At 35.9% G+C, this 24,908-nt stretch overlaps 1 protein-coding gene and 2 non-coding genes across 3 annotated transcripts in view; all 3 read right to left on the bottom strand.

Moving 5' to 3' along the window:
• The window catches only part of LOC124803099 (polyubiquitin), a 120,747-nt gene extending 118,261 nt beyond the window's left edge, over window positions 1-2,486 (bottom strand). Inside the window, exons 1-3 of the mRNA XM_047264254.1 lie at window positions 2,382-2,486; window positions 1,768-1,970; window positions 765-800 (exon numbers count right to left, since the gene is read on the bottom strand). Of these exons, the coding sequence (XP_047120210.1) occupies window positions 765-800; window positions 1,768-1,957 (226 nt within the window). The 5' untranslated portion in view covers window positions 1,958-1,970; window positions 2,382-2,486. The remainder of the gene's footprint in view (window positions 1-764; window positions 801-1,767; window positions 1,971-2,381) is intronic.
• Window positions 879-952, bottom strand: LOC124803853. The gene has a single exon (XR_007017319.1). It is a non-coding gene; the product is annotated as a small nucleolar RNA SNORD24 (small nucleolar RNA).
• Window positions 2,036-2,111, bottom strand: LOC124803854. The gene has a single exon (XR_007017320.1). It is a non-coding gene; the product is annotated as a small nucleolar RNA SNORD24 (small nucleolar RNA).
• Window positions 2,487-24,908: the final 22,422 nt, after the last annotated feature.

The raw sequence follows: 24,908 nt of genomic DNA, 5'->3' as shown, positions 1-24,908 counted from the left end.
GACTGAAGATGAAAGAGCATCAAAGACAAACTATCTTTCACAAAGTAAATGGTTAATGTTTCTCAGCAAGACAACTGATAGGCAAACTGCTGCTGCTGTACTCTTCTGCAAATACAGTATATGATACTGCAAAAATATTAAGCCCCCACCAAATGCAAAATAGCAACAAGTGTACTAAGTAAAAAGCTGACACCTAACCCTGAAAAGGCTTACAAATTTGAAGAGTGAATGACCCCCATATACATATGCAGAATATTCTGGTGTAATAACTTATCAAGATTTGAACTAACCTTTCAAGTAATGCAACGTTATTTACAAACTATTTCAGTGATGGACCATAATATTTCACACGTTAATTCATTTCAGTCCACAATCATTTTTAAGACATAAGTACATCCAATTGTTCACCCCAACAATCTAGGTTTTTTGCCTTAATCTTATAAGCTATAGAATGTGCAAGAAAGGAAAAGCTGTATGCATTACTAAAGCACAGTAACTGAAAAAGTGGGTGAAAGTTTTATTCATTGATTTTTTAATACATGAACTGCAAATTTTGCAAGTGGTCTGTCCAATACAGCAATTACATGTAACATGTTGAGATTAGTTCCTGATCTTCTTCTTGGGGCGAATGTTGTTGGTATGTCCACATTTCTTCTTGCGGCAGTTAGTAGCTCTTGGATGTAGCCGGGCATAGCACTTTCGACAAATCATTTTGTCGCAATTGTACTTCTGAGCCAAAATACGGAGTGTAGGTTCAATTACACCCCCACGAAGACGAAGCACCAAATGTAAAGTGGATTCTACAATTTAAAAGAAACAATCTGGTGTGTTTAAATGGTTTTTAAGTAGACCTTAATGTAAACATTTACATGGATGCAATCTCTCAGAGATCTTGGTGGTATAGGTTTGTCAGCATACCTATCAGATAGCAAATACTAAGTCATCATTAGATTGCCTAAAGTACAAGAAAGCTGTGGCTGCTTTAAACACTACCTATTCAGCTCAGCCCACCAACACATCACATTACACCAAATTACATAATTTTACTTTCATAAACTTATCAGGTTCCCACTGTGGCATAGTAATGCGAGAAAGATTACAACTGCATGAAGACTGTACAATGATCAAGCAAGTGCTAAAATTTAATTATGTAAATAAGTCAACTCCTAAAGATCATCACGTGACAGCAATCCAATAACAGACTACATCCTCATTATGAAAATGAACCCCCCCCCCCTCCAACCAACCTTCATAGATAACACACAACACATGCAGAAATTAAAAACACTATCATCACTAATCTGATTTCACAATTTTTGTGTAAGGGCTTTGGGCATGTCATCCCTCTTTATGAAAAATTTAAATTTATAATCAAGAGTATAACCAGCACAGCAAAAATGACTGACAAATATTAAATGACAAAGTTATTACACACAGTAATAATTCAACAATGGTGGACTAAAGATAATTATACTAAGTGCCTACAAAAACAGGATATGACCACATTGTCATAACAGATTTGAGCAAAGTCTTAGAACTAAAAAGTTATACAGTTCCTTAAGAATGCAATGCTAATGCCTATCACTCTCCCAAGTATCAGCAACAGCTTCTGGCAACAACAACATTGTTTTCATAATGTCCTTACTTGCTTACACTAACCAACAAAACTAATTTAGGAATTAACACAAATTCCACAGTAGCTTTTCAATACATGCGAGTCTAAACAAAAGATGCAACAATTAAGCAGAATGTGGAAGGAGACCTTACCCTTTTGAATGTTGTAATCTGAGAGTGTCCTTCCATCTTCCAACTGCTTGCCAGCAAATATCAATCTCTGCTGATCTGGAGGAATACCTTCCTTATCTTGAATCTTCGCCTTCACATTTTCTATTGTGTCAGAGGCTTCTACCTCCAAAGTAATGGTCTTCCCAGTAAGGGTCTTAACGAAAATTTGCATCTTGAATTACAGTCTGTAAGAAAAAAAAAAAATTACAGAACCTGAAAATACAATTAAAAGCTACGAGTTATTTTAGCAGACATCAGAGATCTTGGTGGTAAATATGAGTCGTCAGTAACAACTCAGAGTAGCAAATAATAAGTCATCATCCTTTAAAATGCACAGTAGTAGCTAAATGTAGTTTGAATAAGAATGTATTCAGCGACCACCTCATAGCGACACGAGTCAACATACCATCGCCTATACAGGAAAACTTCTCGAACTTACTTTAAAGGAAACTAAGTACACGTGGCACTATTATCAAAAGTGTCAAGTATTAAATAAATCTAATAATATAACCACACAAGTACATTAAGTAATTCAAATATCTAACAGCTTTCACAATAACCATTACAAATTTCATTACAACTAAACACATACATACAAAACACTCACTCCTCGACCATCCAAATGAGAGAATAAATCCGAACGGAAACCACAGAAAGATATGGGCAAAGAGGGAGATTGACAAAGATATCCCAAAGTAGCGTAATCACTAAGAACATTGAAAACCAAAGATAGATCTGGTGCAGGGCTGTGTAGAGTGTAGCCAATCGTGCAGAAGACCCATACTGCATCACTGTCGAAACATATTTTGGTCTAACTAATTTTATAATTTTTTTCAAGAAGGAAGTTGAATCTAGGCCAGTCCACATGCAGACATCAGATCTGCGTCAACTGATCGTTCTGTTGGCCAGAATGGAGTTAGAGGTTTGCCCAAAATTGCTATATTTCGGGGGCAAAATTCACATCTGCGCAGAAAAAATTCTGCAGCACGAAACGGGTTTGAGTCAACTAATTGTTTAGTCTCTTGTTTCTCATCTTTGCGTGCACAATGAATGATGAAATGCTTGATATGCGTCAGTGCCATTGAAATATGTAGGAGAAACACATATTTATGGAGCGTAAAGAACATGAATTACAGAGCTTGAGATAAGAAGGGACCTCTTATAATTCTTTTGAAAGCGTAAACAACCGCTATTGACCCTACAACGAACAGGGAAATAGTTATTTCAGAAAAAAGATAATTTTAGACTTACCCAAAATAATTAGTTCTGTACAGATCTCTCACATCACAGTCACTTTCATAGGAGATCGCTGACATACATTCACTCAGTACTGTCCTAAGTTACAATTTCTTTCAGCAACATAGATAAAATGAAAAAAAGTATTATCGTGCAGAAGAGTATAGTCCAGACATCGTGTTAAGTTTATGAAGAACATTATGCAGCAACGCCTTCAGGAGCATAGGGATTCTTCTACTTAACCCTTAATGTCGCAGGTACGCTCTCACAGACTACTACCATTTATTGTTACTCTGTTGCTAAGGCATAGTGGTGGAGTAGGAAATTACAGCGTCGTGTAATTGTTCTTTCCCGAATCTGCTGTGGTTTCCTTTGCCAGTAGCCTCTTGAATATGACGTGGTCATTTACTATTACTGCTTGTCTCGTGCCAGCGGCCTCTGAGACCACACCTAAGACTTTCTGTTATGGATTCAGAAACCAGGTACAGGTCTACTCTTCATGTTGTGGACCCTGACTTTGAGGATGTTGTTGTTGTGGTCTTCAGTCCTGAGACTGATTTGATGCAGCTCTCTATGCTACTCTATCCTGTGCAAGCTTCTTCATCTCCCAGTACTTACTGCAACCTACATCCTTCTGAATCTGTTTAGTGTATTCATCTCTTGGTCTCCCTCTACGATTTTTACCCTCCACACTGCCCTCCAATGCTAAATTTGTGATCCCTTGATGCCTCTGAACATGTCCTACCAACCGGTCGCTTCTTCTTGTCAAGTTGTGCCACAAACTCCTCTTCTCCCCAATTCTATTCAATACCTCCTCATTAGTTATGTGACCTACCCATTTAATCTTCAGCATTCCTCTGTAGCACCACATTTCGAAAGATTCTATTCTGTTCTTGTCCAAACTATTTATCATCCATGTTTCACTTCCATACATGGCTACACTCATTACAAATACTTTCAGAAACGACTTCCTGACACTTAAATCTATACTCGATGTTAACAAATTTCTCTTCTTCAGAAACGCTTTTCTTGCCACTGCCAGTCTACATTTTATATCCTCTCTACTTCGACCATCATCAGTTATTTTGCTCCTCAGATAGCAAAACTCCTTTACTACTTTAAGTGTCTCATTTCCTAATCTAATTCCCTCAGCATCACCCGACTTAATTCGACTACATTCCATTATCCTCGTTTTGCTTTTGTTGATGTTCATCTTATATCCTCCTTTCAAGACACTGTACATCCCATTCAACTGCTCTTTCACGTCCTTTGCTCTGTCTGACAGAATTACAATGTCGACGGCGAACCTCAAAGTTTTTATTTCTTCTCCATGGATTTTAATACCTACTCCGAATTTTTCTTTCGTTTCCTTTACTGTTGCTCAATATACAGATTGAATAACTTCAGGGAGAGGCTACAACCCTGTCCCACTCCCTTCGCAGCCGCTGCTTCCCTTTTATGTCCCTCGACTCTTATAACTGCCATCTCTTTTCTGTACAAATTGTAAATAGCCTTTCGCTCCCTGTATTTTACCCCTGCCAACTTAAGAATTTGAAAGAGAGTATTCCAGTCAACATTATCAAAAGCTTTCTTCAAGTCTACTTTGAGGATACTGCTTTAAAATGGTTTCAGAACAGTTTAGGAAGCGATTTTAGATGAGATAATAACAACGAAACTGAAAGTGAAGATAATACAGTACAGGAAGAGTGCGAAAGTGAGGGAGAATTTATTTTGCTACCTATGAATTCCTTGAATGAAACAAGTGATCAAAATCATGAAGACAGAAGTATGGAGACTGAATCTTTAGTTGAAGATTCTACTAGAAATACATTAGATGAAAATAAATATCGCTGATCGTCGAAGCCTCTTCCAATGATGACCAATGGTATTACTTTTCCGCATGTTGGACATAAGTGGTGTGAACGCGTTTGTCCTTCTCAATTCCTACAAAGACGATACTCAGGTAAATCGTTTAAATTATTGAAAAAGTTTATAAACTCGCTGGTGACACCACAGATAGATAGCGAGACATTATGTATCATCTACTCCGTGAACCTCATACATCTTCCACTGTGTTTTAGGTGTGGCAGTACCAAGACTACAGGTCGTTGTAGAACGACTGGAAAACCGCAGAACATGCTCCACATGTGGCCCAAAAAAAGAAGAGAAAGACATCTTATGTTAGCCTTTGTTGCAAGAAGCCAGTCTGACTTGAAAACTGTAAAAAAATTTCCAGCAAATGCATAGAATATCTTTGACAAGAAAACTACATACCTAAAAAGCATTAGTGTAATTTTCATTTTTTTTAATGTTCTGTGTGAGTTTTTCATGTTTTTGTTATTACATGAATAATAAATAATAAAAATATAGCAAAAAGTAAAATTTGGAGTGCAGGGTATTTCAGTTTTCTTGCATTAACATTATCATGTAATATTATGTTCATTTTGTACAGTTTTCTGTTTAAATACTTTTTTTAGTAAAAATTAACTTTAAAATTTGTTTGACTTTTTTTGTGTGGCATTAATGCAACCTTTTCCATAAAATCCGAACCGTTCTACAGAAACTACTGAACTCAATTTTTATGGCCATTTAAATATAGCGATCACTCAGACCAACCAGAGACAGTGTTTGACAACAAAATGACCTGGGAAGCTAAGGGTCAAGAGTCAATAGATTTACTTGTAATGGAATATGTGCTTCAAAACGAGAGTAAATTTAATGTGAAATGTACTATTCAGTATCACAATTTATTTATTTATTTGTTTGATTAACCCTTTTATGGTGTATGTTAAATCAGTGTTTCAGTTCTTGCTGCATGCATTCTTCTTCCTTTTCAGCCACATTCGTTTTATGTTTTCTGATTTCTTCTTCTAGAAGTGTTCAGTGTTATGAGATTATTTTCTTTTTCTCTCTTTTTCATGCCTGCAGATCAGATTTTAAATGTTGCTACTAAATAAACTTCTGTTACGTTATCCATTAAATTGATGTTTACTTCCTTAAAGTCATATAGTTTCTGAGTAGAACATGGTAGTTCTCCTCCGAACTTCACAATTTTACTAATAACTTGCTTCATCAGATTCTCGTCATCCATTCTTATGGAACGTCCAATTTCCCTTTGCACACAGTGTGTACTGGAGATCAGCAGGTTGGGGATTTTACTCACTTGTACTTGCTTGAGCACACTGCATGGGCGTGGCTTGCTTGACAATCAATACTCAGAGGGGACAGGCTGTGCTCGAATGAGTTGCTGTGGGGCACAGATCGCCCAGTCTGGTGTGCTCACCACTCTGATGTTGTGACTGTCACAGCACCTCTGTGTGTGCAGGCTGGTGTTGCTCTTGCCGTGTTCCCTCCAGCTCATGGAACTGCACCCATATCAGTTTAGTTACACCTACAAGTGTTTTCCTGCATTGTAGCGTCTATTGTCTTAGACAACAAATAATAGTGGAAACACTTAAAAGTTTCATGGACAACATCAGTTTTTCTGAGAAATCTACATGTCAGTTCATTGTCCCACGTGATTCTAGTCAACAAAAACAGGATTTCAACCATCTTAAAACTTTTAGAGGTATACATTCATTATTTTTTGATACAGCATCCATGTTTTCAACCAGTCTTCTCTCTAGAACACAGCGTTAAGAATAATATTATCTTTTCGAATATATTTAAGTTGTTTTCCATTGTTTTGTGATTAATCTAAAAATTTTGTACTAGAAATGGTCTAAATTCAGGTCATTACATATGGCCAGATTTTGGACCACTTTGCAATACAACTAACCTGTGCCATTTTCACTCTGCAATGCCAAGGACAAAGCCAAAATACAGGCTGCAGGGAAAAAGGAAGAAATGGACGAAAACAAATATGTCTGAGGCAATTCATACAATCAGAAACAGAACTACATAGACACTAAAGTCTGCTAGATATTTAACGTGGCATGATCATATAAGCATTTACCGAGGCTGCAGTTTCCCCTCCAGTTTTAATATATTAGAAAAGTGAAAAAAACTTGTATAAGGTGCAGAATTGCTAAAAAGCCAGTGTCTTATGTACCTCATATAGGAGGTAAACTTTATGGGTTCGCTTATGGTGATCTACATCGAATGGCTCACCATTTATTGCTAACATACATTCTTCAACATCCGTTTAAGAAGGGACAGTCAAGAAGAGCTTGAGTAGATCTGTTTTTGCATCATTAGAAATGGACAATAATTAATCGATTTTATGATGTAACCAGCGCTGTATTTACACATGGGCAATATGAGCCAGGACAGGGCAGCAAATTCTTAGGGGTGGCAAACTTTTTAGCAAAAAAATTTACTTGCACAAAAAAGCAGCAATGGATGTGGGAATTGTTATTAGTGAGAGGGAAGTCTTAGGTAGATGGATGGCGATGCAGGCATCATAGAACTGCCAACAGTGCCTCTGCGATATTTTTGTGTGGCTAGATACAGACACATCAGATGTTGAAGCAGAAGCTTTGATACAATGTGGTATACAATAAGGAGTAACGCTGAGTCTTATGGCGACAGACAGGTCTGTGGGGACTATATTCAACAGTTGAATACTGATGCCATAAATGTTATAACTTTATTACTTTAGTGCACAGCTAAAATCAAGGAACAAAATACTCCAAAACGAAAACAGAGAGATCTTATAAACACTTTTATTATTGGTTGTGTGCATCCCCCCCCCCCCCGCCCACCCTTTATTAACGTGGTGAATTTCTGATATAAAGTAAATATCAACATCGATGAAATGAACGTCTCGTGGAGGAGGCTATAGAAAATTAGTTGAACAAAAGATGAGGAGGGGAAAAAGAAAGTGTTAAATTAGATGCCAAGATTACAGACTTTTTCTGTCAGTAAACGATTAGATTCTGTAGGTGCAAGCTGTTCCCCTCCTGAGAACTCGAGACCTACAAATGATTCACAGTGCAATGGCACTTACAGTGAAAAGCTTAACGTTAGTGAATCTGAAACTGATAACGAATTTACGAACAATTCCACAGCAAGCGAACCAGTGTTAGGTCTAGGGGAAGTTTTCAGAACTGACATCAGCGGTTCAGCAGCAGTAATGGCGTACAGCGAATCCCTGATAACTCTGTCGGATTTTAATCCACACAACAAGGAAATCAACCTGAAGATCCTTGCTCACTGGTGCTACAAATGAGGAACTACATTGCAAATTTCTGATCTTGAACGGCATCTCTCCATACAAACCCACCTATTTTGGTGCATAAAGACCTCACTCAATGTACCCATGTCATGCTCTGTACAGATGTAGCTAGAGCACCGTTGTAACCACTTTACACTAGCCTGTGCAATAGCAGCCTCTCCTGCAGCCAATGCTTGGTCCTAGACCTTCCTCTAGTGACTAGGCCCCCACACTGCTGCCTCCAAATGTTGGCCTGCCATCATTGTCAATGGAGTCAATCGCTGCAGACGCTCACACGTCTACATGCACTTCTCCTATCAATGAGCAACTGCACTCTCCTATACCGGCACCTGTTGGCGTGAGAGCAGGCAGGATAATCCGCAGAAGTATCCTTACATTCCACTGGCGATGCAACCAGTTGAACATGTCGATTATCTTTGTGTCTACATGACGGACAAGTTAACAGTAACTTTGTTTATGCATGCTCTTAGCTTTTGTAAGATCTCTCTGTTTTTGTTCCAGATTATTTTGTTCCATGATATTCCATGTTCATTAAAGTAATAAAGATGTAATATTTACGACATCAGTATTCAGTTGTGGATTATAGTTCCCACATCCCTGCCTGCCAGCAGAAGTCTCGAAGTTACACCTAATTGTATTGTATTGTATTGATGCAAGTAATCATAACATTGTACAACTGGCACATATGATACTGGACAAGTCAGAAAAGATTGTACTGTAAATCATTTGTAGGTTCCAAGTCCTCAGAAGAGGAAGAGCTTGCAGCTACAGAATTTAATACTTTAAAACTAAAATCTGCACGAACAGGCCATGAAGGCCCAACAGTTATGACCATTCGCCATGTCATCCTCAGCTCACAGGAGTCACTGGATGCGGATATGGAGGGCATGTGGTCAGCACATTGCTCTCCTGGCCATGTCTCAGTTTACAAGACTGGAGCTGCTACTTCTCAATCAAGTAGATCCTCAGTTTCCCTCAAAAGGGCTGAATGCATGAGTGCACCCTGCTTGACAACAGTGTTCGACAGATCCGAGGGTCACCCATCCAAGTGCTATCCCAGCCCGACAGCACTTAACTTCAGTGATCTGATGGGAACTAGTGTTATCACTGCAGCAAGGCCATTGGCAATTTATACCTTTGTTAAGAATAATTTTTACAATTATGTCGTTAGAATTTTAATTGTTTCATGAAACTTAGTTTAATAATAAAAGAAGGTAATAAACACTGTACTTTCGCTTTTTTTCATACTTAAGGGAAACATGCACTATAATCAGGCCTAAGTGATCAATTATTAAGAAATTTGCTAACATGTATTACCTATTTCAAAATAAACGTTTACTGTGTAAAAGGTTTGCTTCAAAAGATACTTTTTTTAATTTATATGTCAAAACAATTTATATTTCTCTGTTTTCCCTTTCAGCTGGTAGGTTATCATATGTCCATATCCCAGAATGTACGACACTTTTTTGGTTCAAGTTGTTCTGGGCTGAAACATATGTAAGTCAGACTGCTGCTTTGTTTTGTAGCTATCAATGTGTTCATTTAACATTATGGGCTGTCTTAGCTTTATAAGTAGGTTTTAACAAATGATATAATACTATAAATGTAAATAAATGGCAGTGTCATAATGCCAAGTTTCTTGAGATTTTGCCTGCATGATTCATTATATCTCAGATTGAATTTTATACATATTACCTTTTTTTGCATTTTAAAGATATCTCTGCTGTAGGATGCGTTCTCCCAGAATATGACCCCAAATTGTAGTATGGAATGAAAGTAAGAATAATATACTTGTATAAGGACTAATTTCGTGACTGATTTCCTGAGTACCTTAGAATATAACACACAGTTGACAGATTATTTGAGATATAACTGACATGTGTGTTCCATTTAAAATTTTCTTCAAGTCATATACCAAGAAACGTAACTGATCTCACACTAGAGAGCTCTTGGTTGTTTTGGAGCAAGTCAGAGATTTCTCGTTTTTCAGATGAGAAGTTCAAACTTATGTAGGTTGCTTTTTGCACATTTATTATGAGATTCTTCTCACTGAATCATTCACTCAGTGATGACATAAGTGGTTTAATCTTTTGATCATAATCAGTTTTGTCTGTGCCTGTTACCAGAATACTTGTATCATCTGCAAATAGTGTACCATGCCCTGAAGTAAGCTTTGTGTTTATGTCACCAATGTGTAACAGAAACACTATGGGTCCCAGGATTGAGCCTTGTAGTACACCATATATAAAAAGCATTTTCCTGGAGGAGTGCACAGTACATTGATGAACATTAGCATTCTTTTTTTCAGATTTCATTTCAACTTTTTGCACACTGTTTGATAGATACGATTCTAATCATAGGTTTGAATTTCCTGTCACACCTTAATTAGCTAACATTCTAAGGACTATGTTGTGGTCAAATACATCAAAAGCTTTAGACAAATCAGTGTTGAGATATTCATACACGTCTGTGATTATTGTTTTAGCTTTTCTAAATCCATCCTGCTGCTCTGGTATTAAAGGGAGTCTGTTAATAAGACTTTCCAACCTGGTGTAAAACAATCTCTCAAATATTTTTGAAAATGTGCTGAGTTGTGCTACTGGCCTGTAATTAAGAAGATCAGGGAAAAGTCCATTACTAAAGGATGCATTAATTATAACAGTTAATATTCCTACAGTGTATTCCCCACAATTCTTTTCAATAAAGTATGGTATGTTGTCACTGCCACAGCAATATTATTTTTTAATCCTTTAATAACCATGAGCACTTCAGTGTTTGAGGCTTTGTGGAGAGACATTGATGCTTTTATGGTCTGCACATGTGTTGAGTATTTGGTCAATGGTAGTTCTTCTTTATCAGGTATTGAGCTATTGTACTGGAATAGTCATTAGATGCATTTACCATTTTTACTGGTTCTGATGGAACTCATCTTTTAGATTCAGTCTCAAAGTTTTTTTATAGCAAAGTGTATGTTGTTAGTTTCATTTTTCACAACTTTCCAAATGTCTTTAAATTTACTTTTAGATTCTGTTGTTAATTTATTATTATATAATTTTTCGCTTACTGAATTACTTTATTGTAGAGAGTAAGGTAAGACTTCAAATATAATCCAACTCATGGTGATTCATGAAGTTCTTCAAATAGCGCTTTTTTTGGCTAGAGGTTTTAATCCTTTTTGTTGGTCATGAATTTGTGCATTTGTTTCTAATTCTTCTTGAATTAATGGAAATGCAATACTGAAATAGTGAAGAAATGTTTTATGAAAGCAATTAAACATACTATTACCATTCTTTTTCTCATATACCTCTGACCAATTCTCAGCCCCTAGAATATAATTAGAAACCGTCATGTTTCCTTCATCAAACTGCCTTTGCACCTTAGTTTTCATAGAACATTGTTTCCTGTAGTTTAAATTCACTGTTAACATCTGGGCTTCATGATCGCTGTAACCTGTATTAATGACATCATTGAGTAATATTGTCTATTTACATGTCTAAAGATATGATCAAGCGCTGACTTTGGGTTTTCAGTGAACCTGGTTGGGGTTTCAACAGTTGGGGATAAGTGGAATGAATTACTGATATTTAGCAATTCATCGTTGCTTTTTCCAGGTTTAAAGAAGTCGATATTAAAATCTCCACATATCAGAAAATTTTTTTGATTGCATAAAGCTTATTAAGTAGTGCTTCAAGGGAGTGATCGAAATTCTGAATATTTCAAGTGGGAGATCTATACGCACTTGGTTTCAGTATGTTAGAGTCTGTCAAGACAATTAAAGAAAGTTCAAAGTCTTTCTCTATTAGTATTTTATTATGTTTTGTGAGGCATTTGTAGGTCACATTATTTTTAACATAGGTAGCTGTACCACCTCCCTTACTTTCATATATATATATTCTCAAACTGGTTTTTCAATTTAATCTTTTGCTAGCCAGTTCTAAGCTATACAGACAACAACTAATTGTAAATTAGTTTACAGGAATAAACCTATTTCTAACAATTTACTAAACATTGCCTGCACATTATGGTGTAATTTTTTAGGAGGTACTAGTGTCTGTTTTCTGTTATGTGCTTTAGACCGTAGATTATGTTTTGGGGCACTACTCACCAAGTTCTCCTCTAATGCAGGTTTTGTAGAGTTTACTTTCTGTACCTGTTGTATTTTGGTAGACTGCTAGCTACGAGCTGTTGTAGTTCCTGCCGACAGAAAACCCTCGTTTTAGCCTGGAGGTCAGGTTCATAACACTTATGGAAGTTATAAAAGTAAAGCTTTCATATAGTCTATGAACACGTATCAGTGTGGAATTTATATTTTTATAACAGGTTCCTTGTGGACTTCAATCTGGGAATTGGAAGTCCTCAAATACTCAGTAACAATGTAAAAGACAACACCCTGTCTGCTTCCATAATAAGAATGCATGGAGTTCAAAACATGTCGAAAAAGGTAAAAAAATAATATCTATAACTTGTCACATTATGTTACATAATTGACTACCATACTTGGCTTCATGAAACCCTTCTTCAGGACAGTGTCATGTATTAGTTCATGCAAAAGGTGTTTGGACCTTGCTGCCGAAAATGCTAAATAGTTCTAACTGCTTCCTGTTGCCAGGAATCGAAGTATCACTATCAGCCATTCATCTACAGAAATTACTCCTCATACAAGTGTTTTCATCATGTATTATGAGGAACTGTAAGTTCTGCTATATGTCTTCATATCCATTCACAAATAATTTCGCTAGGTTATAAGGATCACTGTGTAGCTTCTGAAGTAAATTAACCCTCACAGTACCAAAGTGGGTGGGGCAGGGTGGGGGTACGTTATACCCATTTTTCGAAAAGTATTGTAGTATAGTCATATATTTTGTACACAAAAATTGTGAAAAAATAATTAGTGTTTGCGATTTCTTGCATCAGATTTCGTAATTGTTTTAAGTTTTCCAGTAAAGCTTAATCAAAAAATTAAAGTCTTAGTAGCGAATGTGACTTTTCACAACAAATGTTATACTCAGTTTCCGGTTCAGAACCCTTCTTACTCATCTATATATCATCAAAAACTATGTTATCAATAATAATCAACGAAATTTGTACTTTTTAATTTTTGTGGTGGGCATAAATAAACCCTCCCCTTAGTGCACACACGACGGAAAATGTGTAGGTATTGCTAAGACTGAGCTAAGGATATTTTGATTCTCCACATTACCCTTCTTGTACATCACAATCTATTTGAAAAACAAAAGTCTATAAAGAGCTTCCATGTGTTTCGCTCAATGAAATATGGTCTCCACAGGAAGCAGTACAAGTACATAGATGTCGGGAAGGTTATTGATGCGGCAAGATGTTCGCTATTACATCGACCAGTAGAGAGATACCATGCAGGTATACAGGTCCTCCAAGTAAAGTGGCTATCACATTAAAAGGAAATAATGACGTTATGTCACAGATAGGGGTCACATGTTATCTAAAACAGGAAAAAAGTCCAGTAAACATGGACTGTAAAATGCATACCATAAAGGGAGATTCTGGTTGACAGGTGTGAAAAATTGTTAAATGTTTATAATTTTATTTTTAATTAAAATGGTGGCTGTAGCCCTTGTCAAAGTGTGCACCTCACATTGCATTTTACAGAATAATGGCTATTTCTGAATCCCACAAAAATAGAAAATTCTTAAAGTAGAATGAACTTGGGTGGTCGTCAATATGGGATTTGAAAAATACCCCGAAAAACAAACGCCATTCATTTCAAAGACATGTCCGTTTTGCTGATATCTTTTCACACATTAAAATGTTTACAAAAAATTACAAAGTTCGAATACAAAAATTGCTCTCACTGATTTCCCCTAAATCTAATTATCTTTGATTTAAAAAAAACTGAATCTGTCAACCTGTTGAGGCTGTAGAGCACTTCATGCACTGAAAAATGTTGATTGAGAAAAAAGCATTTAAAGTTTGGAGTGATAAAAAAATGTTGTTTCAAAACTTATGGTTAATCGTGATCCCCGTACTATAGAGGCAACCTTCCTCTTCCTCAGACATGTTCTGGTTTGCAATTTGGTGCTGTATTTGTTCACTCTTTTAAAAAACTAGGACATTATTTGCTCCCCGAAGGCCATGTGTTACCTGTCATATAACTCCGCGAAGTTATGGCTGTTCATCCCTATGACGCTTCCTAACACGTTCATGGTCTTCATGATAAATGAATACACATGCACCTATATATGCTGCTCTTTCAACAGTTTTTGCCCCACGCTGAAGACGTTTGGGTATCAGTTTCCAAATGCAAGCAACAGAAAAGATGTGTTCCATTGCAGCAAAGATAAGCAAGTTCTCATAGCTCTTAACACATGCATTTTAGAACCATGTTAACTAGCCATTTTTTCTTTATTTTGGTCCCTACTACCGCCTTCCAAAATACCGAAAGCAAAAAGGCTGCAGTAGCAAAGATACGTTTCACAGTAACGAAGGTAAAGCCCTCACATTTCTTAAGGGGAGGTTCTGGTTGAGACAGACGAAGAAATTTTTTACATAATTTGTATCTCTGAAGTATATAGATTATGTCTGCAAAAGGATCATTTGATTGTGAAAGTATTTTAGAAGTTGCAGTGTGTTGAATAGAATTACGCGCTGACCGAAATATAGGCAGCCACAGGCACCTGAAGAATTAGTTCAAGAAAAGCTTAAACCAGTATATGAATTTCTGTCCAATGAAGATTTTCTAAAAAGATGCACTGGTGGAAATGAGCAAAATGACAGTGACAGTGAAAAATGAACTCATTATGTGGTACAGAAGGGGAGTTTCACACACTCTACAAGGAGCTCAAGGAAGAGGGATCTTCATTTTATAAATATTTCAGAATGTCAAAGCACCAGTTTTTTCACCTGTTACGTATAATAGAACCCAGAATTAACAAAAAGAACACAATGTTACTACCAGTGCACCCCATGAAAAATTGATAGTTTCCACAAGTTAAGTCTGGTTGCTAGTCCAGTGGAAATTTTTCGTTAGTAGTCATATCTCCTTCAGTATTGTTCAAGTGGCTCACCTGTACTGGAGATAGCTAGTGAAACCACATTGACCGCTGATACTTGCAAAACTGTTCCCCACAAAACACAGAGAGCTACTTAACAATAAAAATCCTGCTTCTGTGTAGTGTTCATATTCAGTTCCTTTCAAGCTTTGACCGTGCTTGATAAATGTTGCAAGCGACATTACATATACTAGGGTTAGCTAATGTTGAGCACTGATGCTTGATAAACTGTTTGAAACACAATGAACACATCTACTTAACAATAAAGAAGTCTACTACTGTGTAGTGTTTCTGTTGAACAAGTGCTCATAGCTCTTAAGCTATGTGTTTTAGAGCGCATGTTTGGTGGGCTTTTTTTCTAGTTTTGGTGCAAACTGTTTCCTCCCAAATCATGGAAAATAAAAAGCTTGCAGGAGAAAAGATGTATTTTACAGTACTGAAGATGAACAAGTGCTCATGGCTCTTAAGACAAATTTACACTGGCCAACAAGGCACCATCACGCCGTGGCACCATCCCATCATGGTGTATTCACACTGTCCATCACGATGAGCTAATACAAGCCGCAACTGCTTTTACATGCAGAGACAATGCGTCAGCTATCCATGTGTTTGGTCCACATTTGCAGTAAAATGACATTTATCACACTCAATAGGCTGCAGCTTGTAGTGATACCTTGTATACATGAAGAGGAAGAAAGAAATGCGAAAGAATGCAAAAGGAGAGTGTGACAGTGAAAAATGAACTCATTATGTGGTACAGAAGGGGAGTTTCACACACTCTACAAGGAGCTCAAGGAAGAGGGATCTTCATTTTATAAATATTTCAGAATGTCAAAGCACCAGTTTTTTCACCTGTTACGTATAATAGAACCCAGAATTAACAAAAAGAACACAATGTTACTACCAGTGCACCCCATGAAAAATTGATAGTTTCCACAAGTTAAGTCTGGTTGCTAGTCCAGTGGAAATTTTTCGTTAGTAGTCATATCTCCTTCAGTATTGTTCAAGTGGCTCACCTGTACTGGAGATAGCTAGTGAAACCACATTGACCGCTGATACTTGCAAAACTGTTCCCCACAAAACACAGAGAGCTACTTAACAATAAAAATCCTGCTTCTGTGTAGTGTTCATATTCAGTTCCTTTCAAGCTTTGACCGTGCTTGATAAATGTTGCAAGCGACATTACATATACTAGGGTTAGCTAATGTTGAGCACTGATGCTTGATAAACTGTTTGAAACACAATGAACACATCTACTTAACAATAAAGAAGTCTACTACTGTGTAGTGTACATATTCAGTTCATCTCAAGCTTTGTTTGTGCTTGATAAATTTTGCTAACCATTCCGTCCATTTATTATCATCCTTTTCATCATTTACATGATATAGGAATTGTCATAATACTGTCCAGAATATACACATCAAAATATTACAAATTTCTATCAAACACATAAATTTAACATTACATTGAAAATTAAAACATTGAATTAAAACACATAAAATTAACATTATATACTATGTTGAAAATTAAAACATTGAATTAATGTGTTGTTCTTTTACATGCTCCTGTAACATGTACCGTATGTGATGGATTTATATAAATTTATTACATTTTGTAAAACGCATATTACACATAATTTTAGAGTTAAAAATAGTATAAATGAGACATAGACTGACAATGAGAACATGATATTGGCAATACAACTATCAGTTAGTGATTTAAGGATTCAAAATATTCCTCCATGCCATAAAAACATTTATTTATCATAAACTTTTTTAATTCTGACTTATATTTTGCTTCATCTTCCGTTCCACTGATGCAGAGTGGCATAGAATTATAAAGCTTTATTCCATAGTGGCTCACATGTCTTTGAGTTTTTGTTTTTCTTGTTCTTTCTACATGCAGATTCTTACAGATACATGTATTGTAGTCATGAAGATCTGAATTTACACGTAAACTACTCAAGTGTTCTTGTATGCAGTATGCTTTTTAAAATGTACAAAGATGGTACTGTAAGTATGTTTAGCTGCATGAACAAGGGCTTGCAGTGTCTTTGTGGGAAACTGTGTGTAATAATTCTAATGGCCCTTTTCTGTAATATAAAAACCTCTCTCAAGCGACTATTAGTTGCATCCCAGAATGTTATTCCATAGGATATAATAGAATCGAAATAAGCCATAGACACTAATCTTGTACACCCTGCACTGCAAACTCTAGAAATTATTCTCAGTGCAAAACATGCTGAATAGAGTTTTTTGGATATCTATGTGACTTGGTCTTTCCAGCTCAAGTACTGATCAATGTACATGCCCAAAAATTTTGTAGACCAGACTTTCTCTATTTCACGGTCACTCAATGATAAATAGTGATCATCCTTCTCATTTACTTTACCATACTGTATGTAATTTGTTTTATTTAAATTGAGTGTTAACTTATTAGCGTAAAACCACTGTTGCGCACTCTTCAGAACGTTTTCAGCTGTCTTGAATAAGGATTTGATGTCATCACTTATAATTATGCTCGTATCATCTGCAAATAACATAATTTTTGATGATCTGTTGCGCCTTTCATTGTCATTTATATATATTAGGAATAATAGGGGGTCAAGAACACTACCCTGAGGGACACCTACGGCCACTTTCGTAGCATCAGAAACCCACTTTATTTTTTGCTTATTCGGAGATGAGGTGAGTTCCACAACCTGAGTTCTGTCTTGGAGATAGGATTCAAACCATTTCCTCCCAATTCCTCTGATGCCTATTGCCTCCAGTTTGTCAGGGAGAATTTGATGATCTACTGTATAGAAGGCCTTTTAAAGATCTAGGTTGATTCCTACCACAGATTTGTTATTGTCTAAATTTCTAATAATTTCTTCCGTATAGTCCTGTGTAGCTGTTTCTGTGCTGTAACCTGTACGAAAACCATGCTGATTACAATTTAGAAGATTGAAAGTGTCAAGGTAGCTTATGAGTCTAATTTTCATTAGTTTTTCAAAAATTTTTGATAAAGATGGAAGAAGGGATATAGGTCTATAGATTTCTACCTTATGTATATCCCCATTTTGAATAATGGTTTAACCTTAGAAATTTTCAGCCTTTTGGGGGAACACACCTTCACTGAATTATAATTTGGCAATATATACCAGTGGTTCCAAGATTTGTGTGGCGACTTTTTTTTATTATTGTCACTGTCACTTCGTCCACTCCTGCAGACATTTTGGGTTTCATACTGTTAATTACTTTCAGTATTTCATATTTATTAGTGGAACTTATTATCATGCTATTGACTACTTTTGGAGCTGTTGTTTTCTCTTCTTTGGTAAAGCTCTTGCTTAATTCACCAGGTACACTTAGAAAGTAGTTTTTAATGTAACTGGGCAAGACTTCCTTCTTTATTTCAATGTTATCACTAGATTTAGGTACAATATCCTGGTCTTTAGAGCTTTTTCCTATTTCTCTTTTAACAACTTCCCATTTGGTCCTTGATTTATTGTCTGACTTCCTTATTAGTCTATCGTTACTTAATACTTTTGCTAGATTAATTACCCTTCTATATATCTTTTTGTAGTTACTAATATGTTTTCATGTTTTTTGAAATTAGGGTCAGTATTGGTTTTCTTTTCAGAGTTTGGTCTTTCCATTCTGTTGGAAGAGTTTTTAATGCCAGATATGATCCAATAATTTGTGTGCTTATGGCTAGATGAGTTGATTTTAACTAATTTTTTTGGAAAGCACATTTCAAAATTTGTCATGAAAAGAGAGGAGAAAACATTGTATGCAGCATCTGTATCAGTTTGGTTAGCCAGTGTGATACCAAATTGGTTACAGTTTTCAGGATAGAAAATTCTCTTATACATATGATGTACTGTTTTTGTATGCATTGGACCTGCAAACACTTTAGTAATAAGTGCGTTATGATCAGATATTCCTAGGTCAATATTCAAAACTTGTATACCTGGGCTTTCTATATTTGAAAATATATTCTATATTTGAAAATACATTATCTATAACACTTTCTGAAATGTTTGTTACCCTTGTAAGACTGATTATATTAGAATATAGGTTGAAACTGCATAGAATATTGAGGAATTTAATTTTAAATGGACATCTACCAACATATTGACATTAAAGTCCCCACATACAATTATTGATGACTTCTCATCATGTACGATGCTCAGTAGTTCTTCAATATTTTTTTTTTAATTCTGTGTCTGCACATGGTGATCTATACACTGGCATGACTGTTATTTTCCTGTTTTTTTTTTACATTCATTTGCACTGCTGTTGCCTCAAAATGTTTTTCTATGCTCAGGAGTTCAGCTTCAGGCCTGTTTTTCACTTTAATATCTGATTTCACATAAATGCAGACACCCCCATTCTTGGCTTCCTTCCTAGAAAAATGACTAACCAAGGTATATGGGGAAATATTAATGTTTTCTTATTCATCATTTTTGCACCAATGCTCTTGAATACAAATACAATCAACACAATATTCACTGGCTTCAATATCGAGATCTAGAATTTTATTTTTGAGACACTGTATATTAAGGCTAGGTAATTTTAAGCTTTTGCAACTCATTTGAGGCTGGGTACCAAACACCCTTAATGGACACAGGTTTCCTGCATCTTATCTTTCTTTCTTCTGGATGTGCGGCAACTTTTGATGCTGGAATTCCTGTTGTATCTGTTGTATAGCACTGGTAGATGCAAAATGCAAATTGATTGCAATGGAAGTTGGACCCTATGGCAAAAACGGTGATTGAGAAAGCTTTGCACATTCTAACCTAGTAAGGTCACTGGAAAGAAACAAATTGAATGTACCCAAGGAGAAAAATCTGCCAGAGCTAACAACTCAAGTAACAAACAACACTGAAAATCGAAATTTCAATGCTTTGCTCTCCAGGGCCAGGAGAGTTTCATAGAATGCGTTTGGTCAAATGGCTCAAAAATTTCGAACATATTTCGAAGAACACAAGTCATACCACAAAATGTAGAAAGACTTATTATAGATATATGCACTTTGCACAAGACTATAAAAGTCAATGTTGCCCCTGAGTGGCCAAACAATGCGTCAGACACACTAACCAATATAAATACCCTTTTTTGTACTTCTGGGAGGCGCAAACGACGTCTACACAACCGAGTGCTACTCGTGACCTTAAACAGTGTCTGAGCGACCTCACTAACACAAACGTAGTAATGGCCAATATTCAGCATCGCTATGATCCTGTAAGATGGTCATGTGTTAATACGGAAATGAAAAGTGTCAATAATCAGTTTACCAAAATTTGCAGACATTTTAAAAACGTGAAATGTGTTGATATAAGCAATATTGGACGTAGATTCCACACACAACACAGACTTCACCTGAAAGGCTTGGGGAAAGAATATCTGGCAAACCTGATAACCAAGAAAACAAAAAACCACGAAAATAAATTCAATACCAAAATGATAATTGCATCGCCATCGCCAGACTCCATAACGAAAGCACTTCAAAAAGAGGTAAAAGCATTAGTACCATTATCAGCACCAGTAAAGCATGTAAAAAAAAAGATTAAGTGTTAACAGAAATAATAGTGGACAGCGATTTGAACGACAAGAGAACTACAGTTTCTTATCATCCAAATATTATTTTAGACGAAAACAAGAAAAACGAGAAGACTCCAAGTTCACAAAAAGCACAGCAGTAGAAGCAGAACCAACATTTGAATTGTCAGAAACAGCATCACCGTTAACGACAACCAACAACAACAACAGAAATGGCAGCACTAAGTTCATTAGCAGCAACAAGCAACGCACCGCAGCTCATTGCACAAGTAAGTCCCGAGAGGTGTAGGAAGCTTGTCCTTCTCAACGATTTTTTGTATCTCACCAGGACATGCGAAGGAATATAACAGCACAAAACGTTAATAGAAGTGTAACCAGTTCTCATTCTAGTCACCTGCAGAATTTAAGTGTAAATATTCAGTGCCTTAGAAATAAATCACTAAAACTTGAGACAGTAATGAATGGTGCAAACATTGACTGCATCTGCATAACGGAGCATTGGTGCAGAAGTTTTGAACTAAGTATCATTAATATTCATTCATATAAGTTAGCAAGTCAGTATTATAGAAAAAATGCCAAAAACGAAGGTGTATGTATCTTTACTAAATCAAGTATCAGGTACAAAAGTAGGTATGAAGCTGAATCATTGAGTGTGGAAAATCATATTGAAGCAGCAGCTGTATGGTTGTATGAAATACAGGGAAAAGTCATAGTCATAGCAATATACGGACCACGTACTGGGGATACAGACATAGTCATTAATAAATTAGAAACAGTGCCTAACATCCTTTTTACTGAAAGAGCTACTGTAGTTGCCTGTGCGGATTTCTACATAAATCTTATGAATGAAAGTACACTAAAAAATCAATTCCTATATCTATTATGTAGTTTCAATCTGTTTCTACACATAAACGAACCCACAAGAATAACATATAATACAAACGGTCTTACAGACAATATATTTTCAAATCGATTCACAGAAGTAGAAGTAACAAATACTAATGCTCTTGTCTTCAAAATTCCTTCGATTCCACTGCAAGAAAAAAGTGTACTTGATGTATAAAACAAAGTTTTCCACTGGAAACTGTGTAGAATGTACAAATATCCTAACTAGTGAGTCCTGGGCAGAAGTGCTGTCCCTAACAAATACGAAAGATACATACGTATAATACTTTTTCTTCAATTTTCATGGAATATTTTGAAATGTGCTTTCCAATGAAACTGTCAAGAGTCACATCACATCACAATACAAAGCCAAGTTCTTGGATCAAGCTGGCATCAGAACTTCTTGTGGAACTCTAAAGAGACTAAATTCAACATTGAAGACATCTACACATCCACAGTTTATAGAATATGTTAAGAATTACAGGAGGGTATATCGAAAAGTAATTGACAAGGCAATTTATGAGTAATGCCAACTTAATAAGACAGTCTGATAACAAATCAAAGGCCATGTGGGGTATTGTAGAGAATGAAACAGGAAGGGGATGCAAAGACCGGGATATCGTTCTCAAATGTCAATATTAAAAAAAATTGCCAAATAACATCTACAATTATTTCATAAATGCAACAACATCATTAAGCTCGAAATTTACAAATCAAGAAAAACCTAAATTTCCAAAAGCTGTCTGTAGCATGAGGATAGATCCAACAGATGAACATTAAGTGTTGAAAGTAATAAAAAGCTTGGAACCTAAAATGTCAGCAGGAGTAGATGAGGTGCCTGTATATATGAAAACAGTGACAGCTGCACAAATCACAAGGCCCATGGCATGCACAGCCAACTTATCATTTAGTGAAGGAGTGTTTCCAGAAAGAATGAAAGTGTCAAAAGTGAAGCCATTCTTCAAAAACTGCGACAAACATAAGGTATAAAACTATCGACCAATACTCTCCTTCCTGCAGTTTCCAAAATAATGGAAAAATTAATGAAGCATAGAATCAAGAAATATCTAAATGACCATAAGTTACTAAATAAATGGCTTCCAGGCAGGTAAAAATACAGAAACAGCACTAATGTGCTGCAGTGAACAAATAATCAAAAATCTAGAAAAAGACAATTGGGTAGTAGGAATAAATTTAGATCTCTCCTAATCATTTGACACTGTGAATCATGGTATTCTTTTAGAAAATCTGGAAGCATCAGGTATTTATGGGACTGGAAAAGTGGTTTGAATCATACCCACAAAACAGAACACAGATTGTAGGACTGTTGTCAGATTACTCCAACCACAAAATAAATTTAGTATCAGTGCAAAAAAAAGCGGGAATAGGAGTGCCGCAAGGCAGTGTTCTAAGACTCTTATTGTTTGTTGTCTACATAAATGACTTTCACACTTCAGATGGAGGAGCAATGACACTCGTGTGATAATAGATGTACTAAAGCAAATGCTGTAAACAAATACTGATCAAGTAATAAAGAATGTCCACACTTGGTCCAATGCAAACTGGTTGAGATTAAGTGCAAATAAAACAAATTATATGCAGTTTGGTAAAATATGTCAAATGTAAATCTTGATCTGTTGTTGGGTGACAAAGCCATAGACAGACTGGCATCAACAAAATTGCTGGGGATTCACGTAGATGAAATTCTTAATTTTAATGACCATGTAATGAAAATTGTGCAGAAATGTAATGCAGCCTCTTTTGCTCTTAGAATTATTGCAAATGTCTGTACTGCAGAGGGTGCCAGGATGGCATATTTTGGCTATTTTCAGTCTCTTGCAACAAACGAAATAATATTTTGGGGTTCCACCACTTGCCGTCTAAACACATCTTTCTGGTACAGAAGAGGGCTATCCAAATAATAACACACATTCATCCACAGACACAATGCAAAACCATATTCAACAAGCTTAAATTTCTAACAATACCTTCCTTATATATATATATATACATATATATACACAAATGGGTTTTATATGTTTGGACCCACCCTGCAGATTTTCAGACAAATGCCAATTTGTGTATCTACAATAACCGAAATAGCACTGCACTCGATACTCAGTGAACAAAAAGAATACACACATACAAATTCATGTGAGCCATATTGGACAAAACTCTACAACATACTCCCAGCCGACATAAGAAAATTAGAAGAGGAAAATCAGATTTAAAGTAGAATTTAAAGAATTTCTACTTAACAATGTTTTTACTCAGTAAATGACTATTTAGGCCAATAAATAATTCTACTAAAGTTCATATTAAGCAAAACTGAAAACACTGTCTTTCATACCCTAAAGTTTCTGTTAATTTTGTATATCTGATGGACAGCTGTTGAGTCTGGTAAAATCTTTACTGAATTATTGTAGTGAATATAAGGGCTTCCTGTTTAGGGAAGACAAAAGTGAAGTCTTAGGCCAAACAGACTATACAGTTACAATACTGTTATTTTACATGTGTAAAAAATTGTATTATTGTGTTTTGTATGACCAAGTATTATGCTTTGTAAATTTTTTGTACAATTTTGTATGTATTATTATTTGTACTACTTAATTTAAATCTTGTATGTTCCTTTTCCACAAATTGTTTCCCATAAATTTACATGCACTTTTGGATAACATATATACAATATTTATATTCTACAGATAGATAAACAAATAAATAAAATAGGCAAGGTGACTGTGCCACAAACTCTGCATTCACTATAAGAACAATATTCATGGGCTTTCTCAGTAGCCCACATGGAGTACTTCCATGTGAGAAGCATAATGAGGCAGTTTCATTCGAAATCATGTATGTCTAGTCTAAATTACCTGTTTTAAATAAATTTTGTAACAAATGTATTTCATTTTCTCTTACCTGGCGCAACAGTGGCCTCTCGTATTTTACTCCTCATGTCTTGTTTTCCAACAGTGTTCGAAAATCTGCTCTCACTCATATAATTCAGACTGTTGCTTGATGCTTCGATTAAAATTTCTTCATTGTTCACATTAACAAAATGAAACCACCTGTATTAAAATTATAACAAGTAACAAGACAACAAAACGTAACGAGTAATGAAGCTGGAGAAAAACAACTGACAACTACAAAAACCACAACCTAACACAAGTACAATGAAAGAAAACATGGAATGTGGAGGATTAGAGGATGGGCATGTACTGGGAGGAAATGGACTTTGAGGTCACGTGACCAGCAACT

Source organism: Schistocerca piceifrons, chromosome 6 (genome assembly GCF_021461385.2).
Source record: "Schistocerca piceifrons isolate TAMUIC-IGC-003096 chromosome 6, iqSchPice1.1, whole genome shotgun sequence".
Classification (NCBI taxonomy): domain Eukaryota; kingdom Metazoa; phylum Arthropoda; class Insecta; order Orthoptera; family Acrididae; genus Schistocerca; species Schistocerca piceifrons.
The sequence above is the reverse complement of the archived record's forward strand: the minus strand, read 5'-3'. Positions and strand labels throughout refer to the sequence as shown.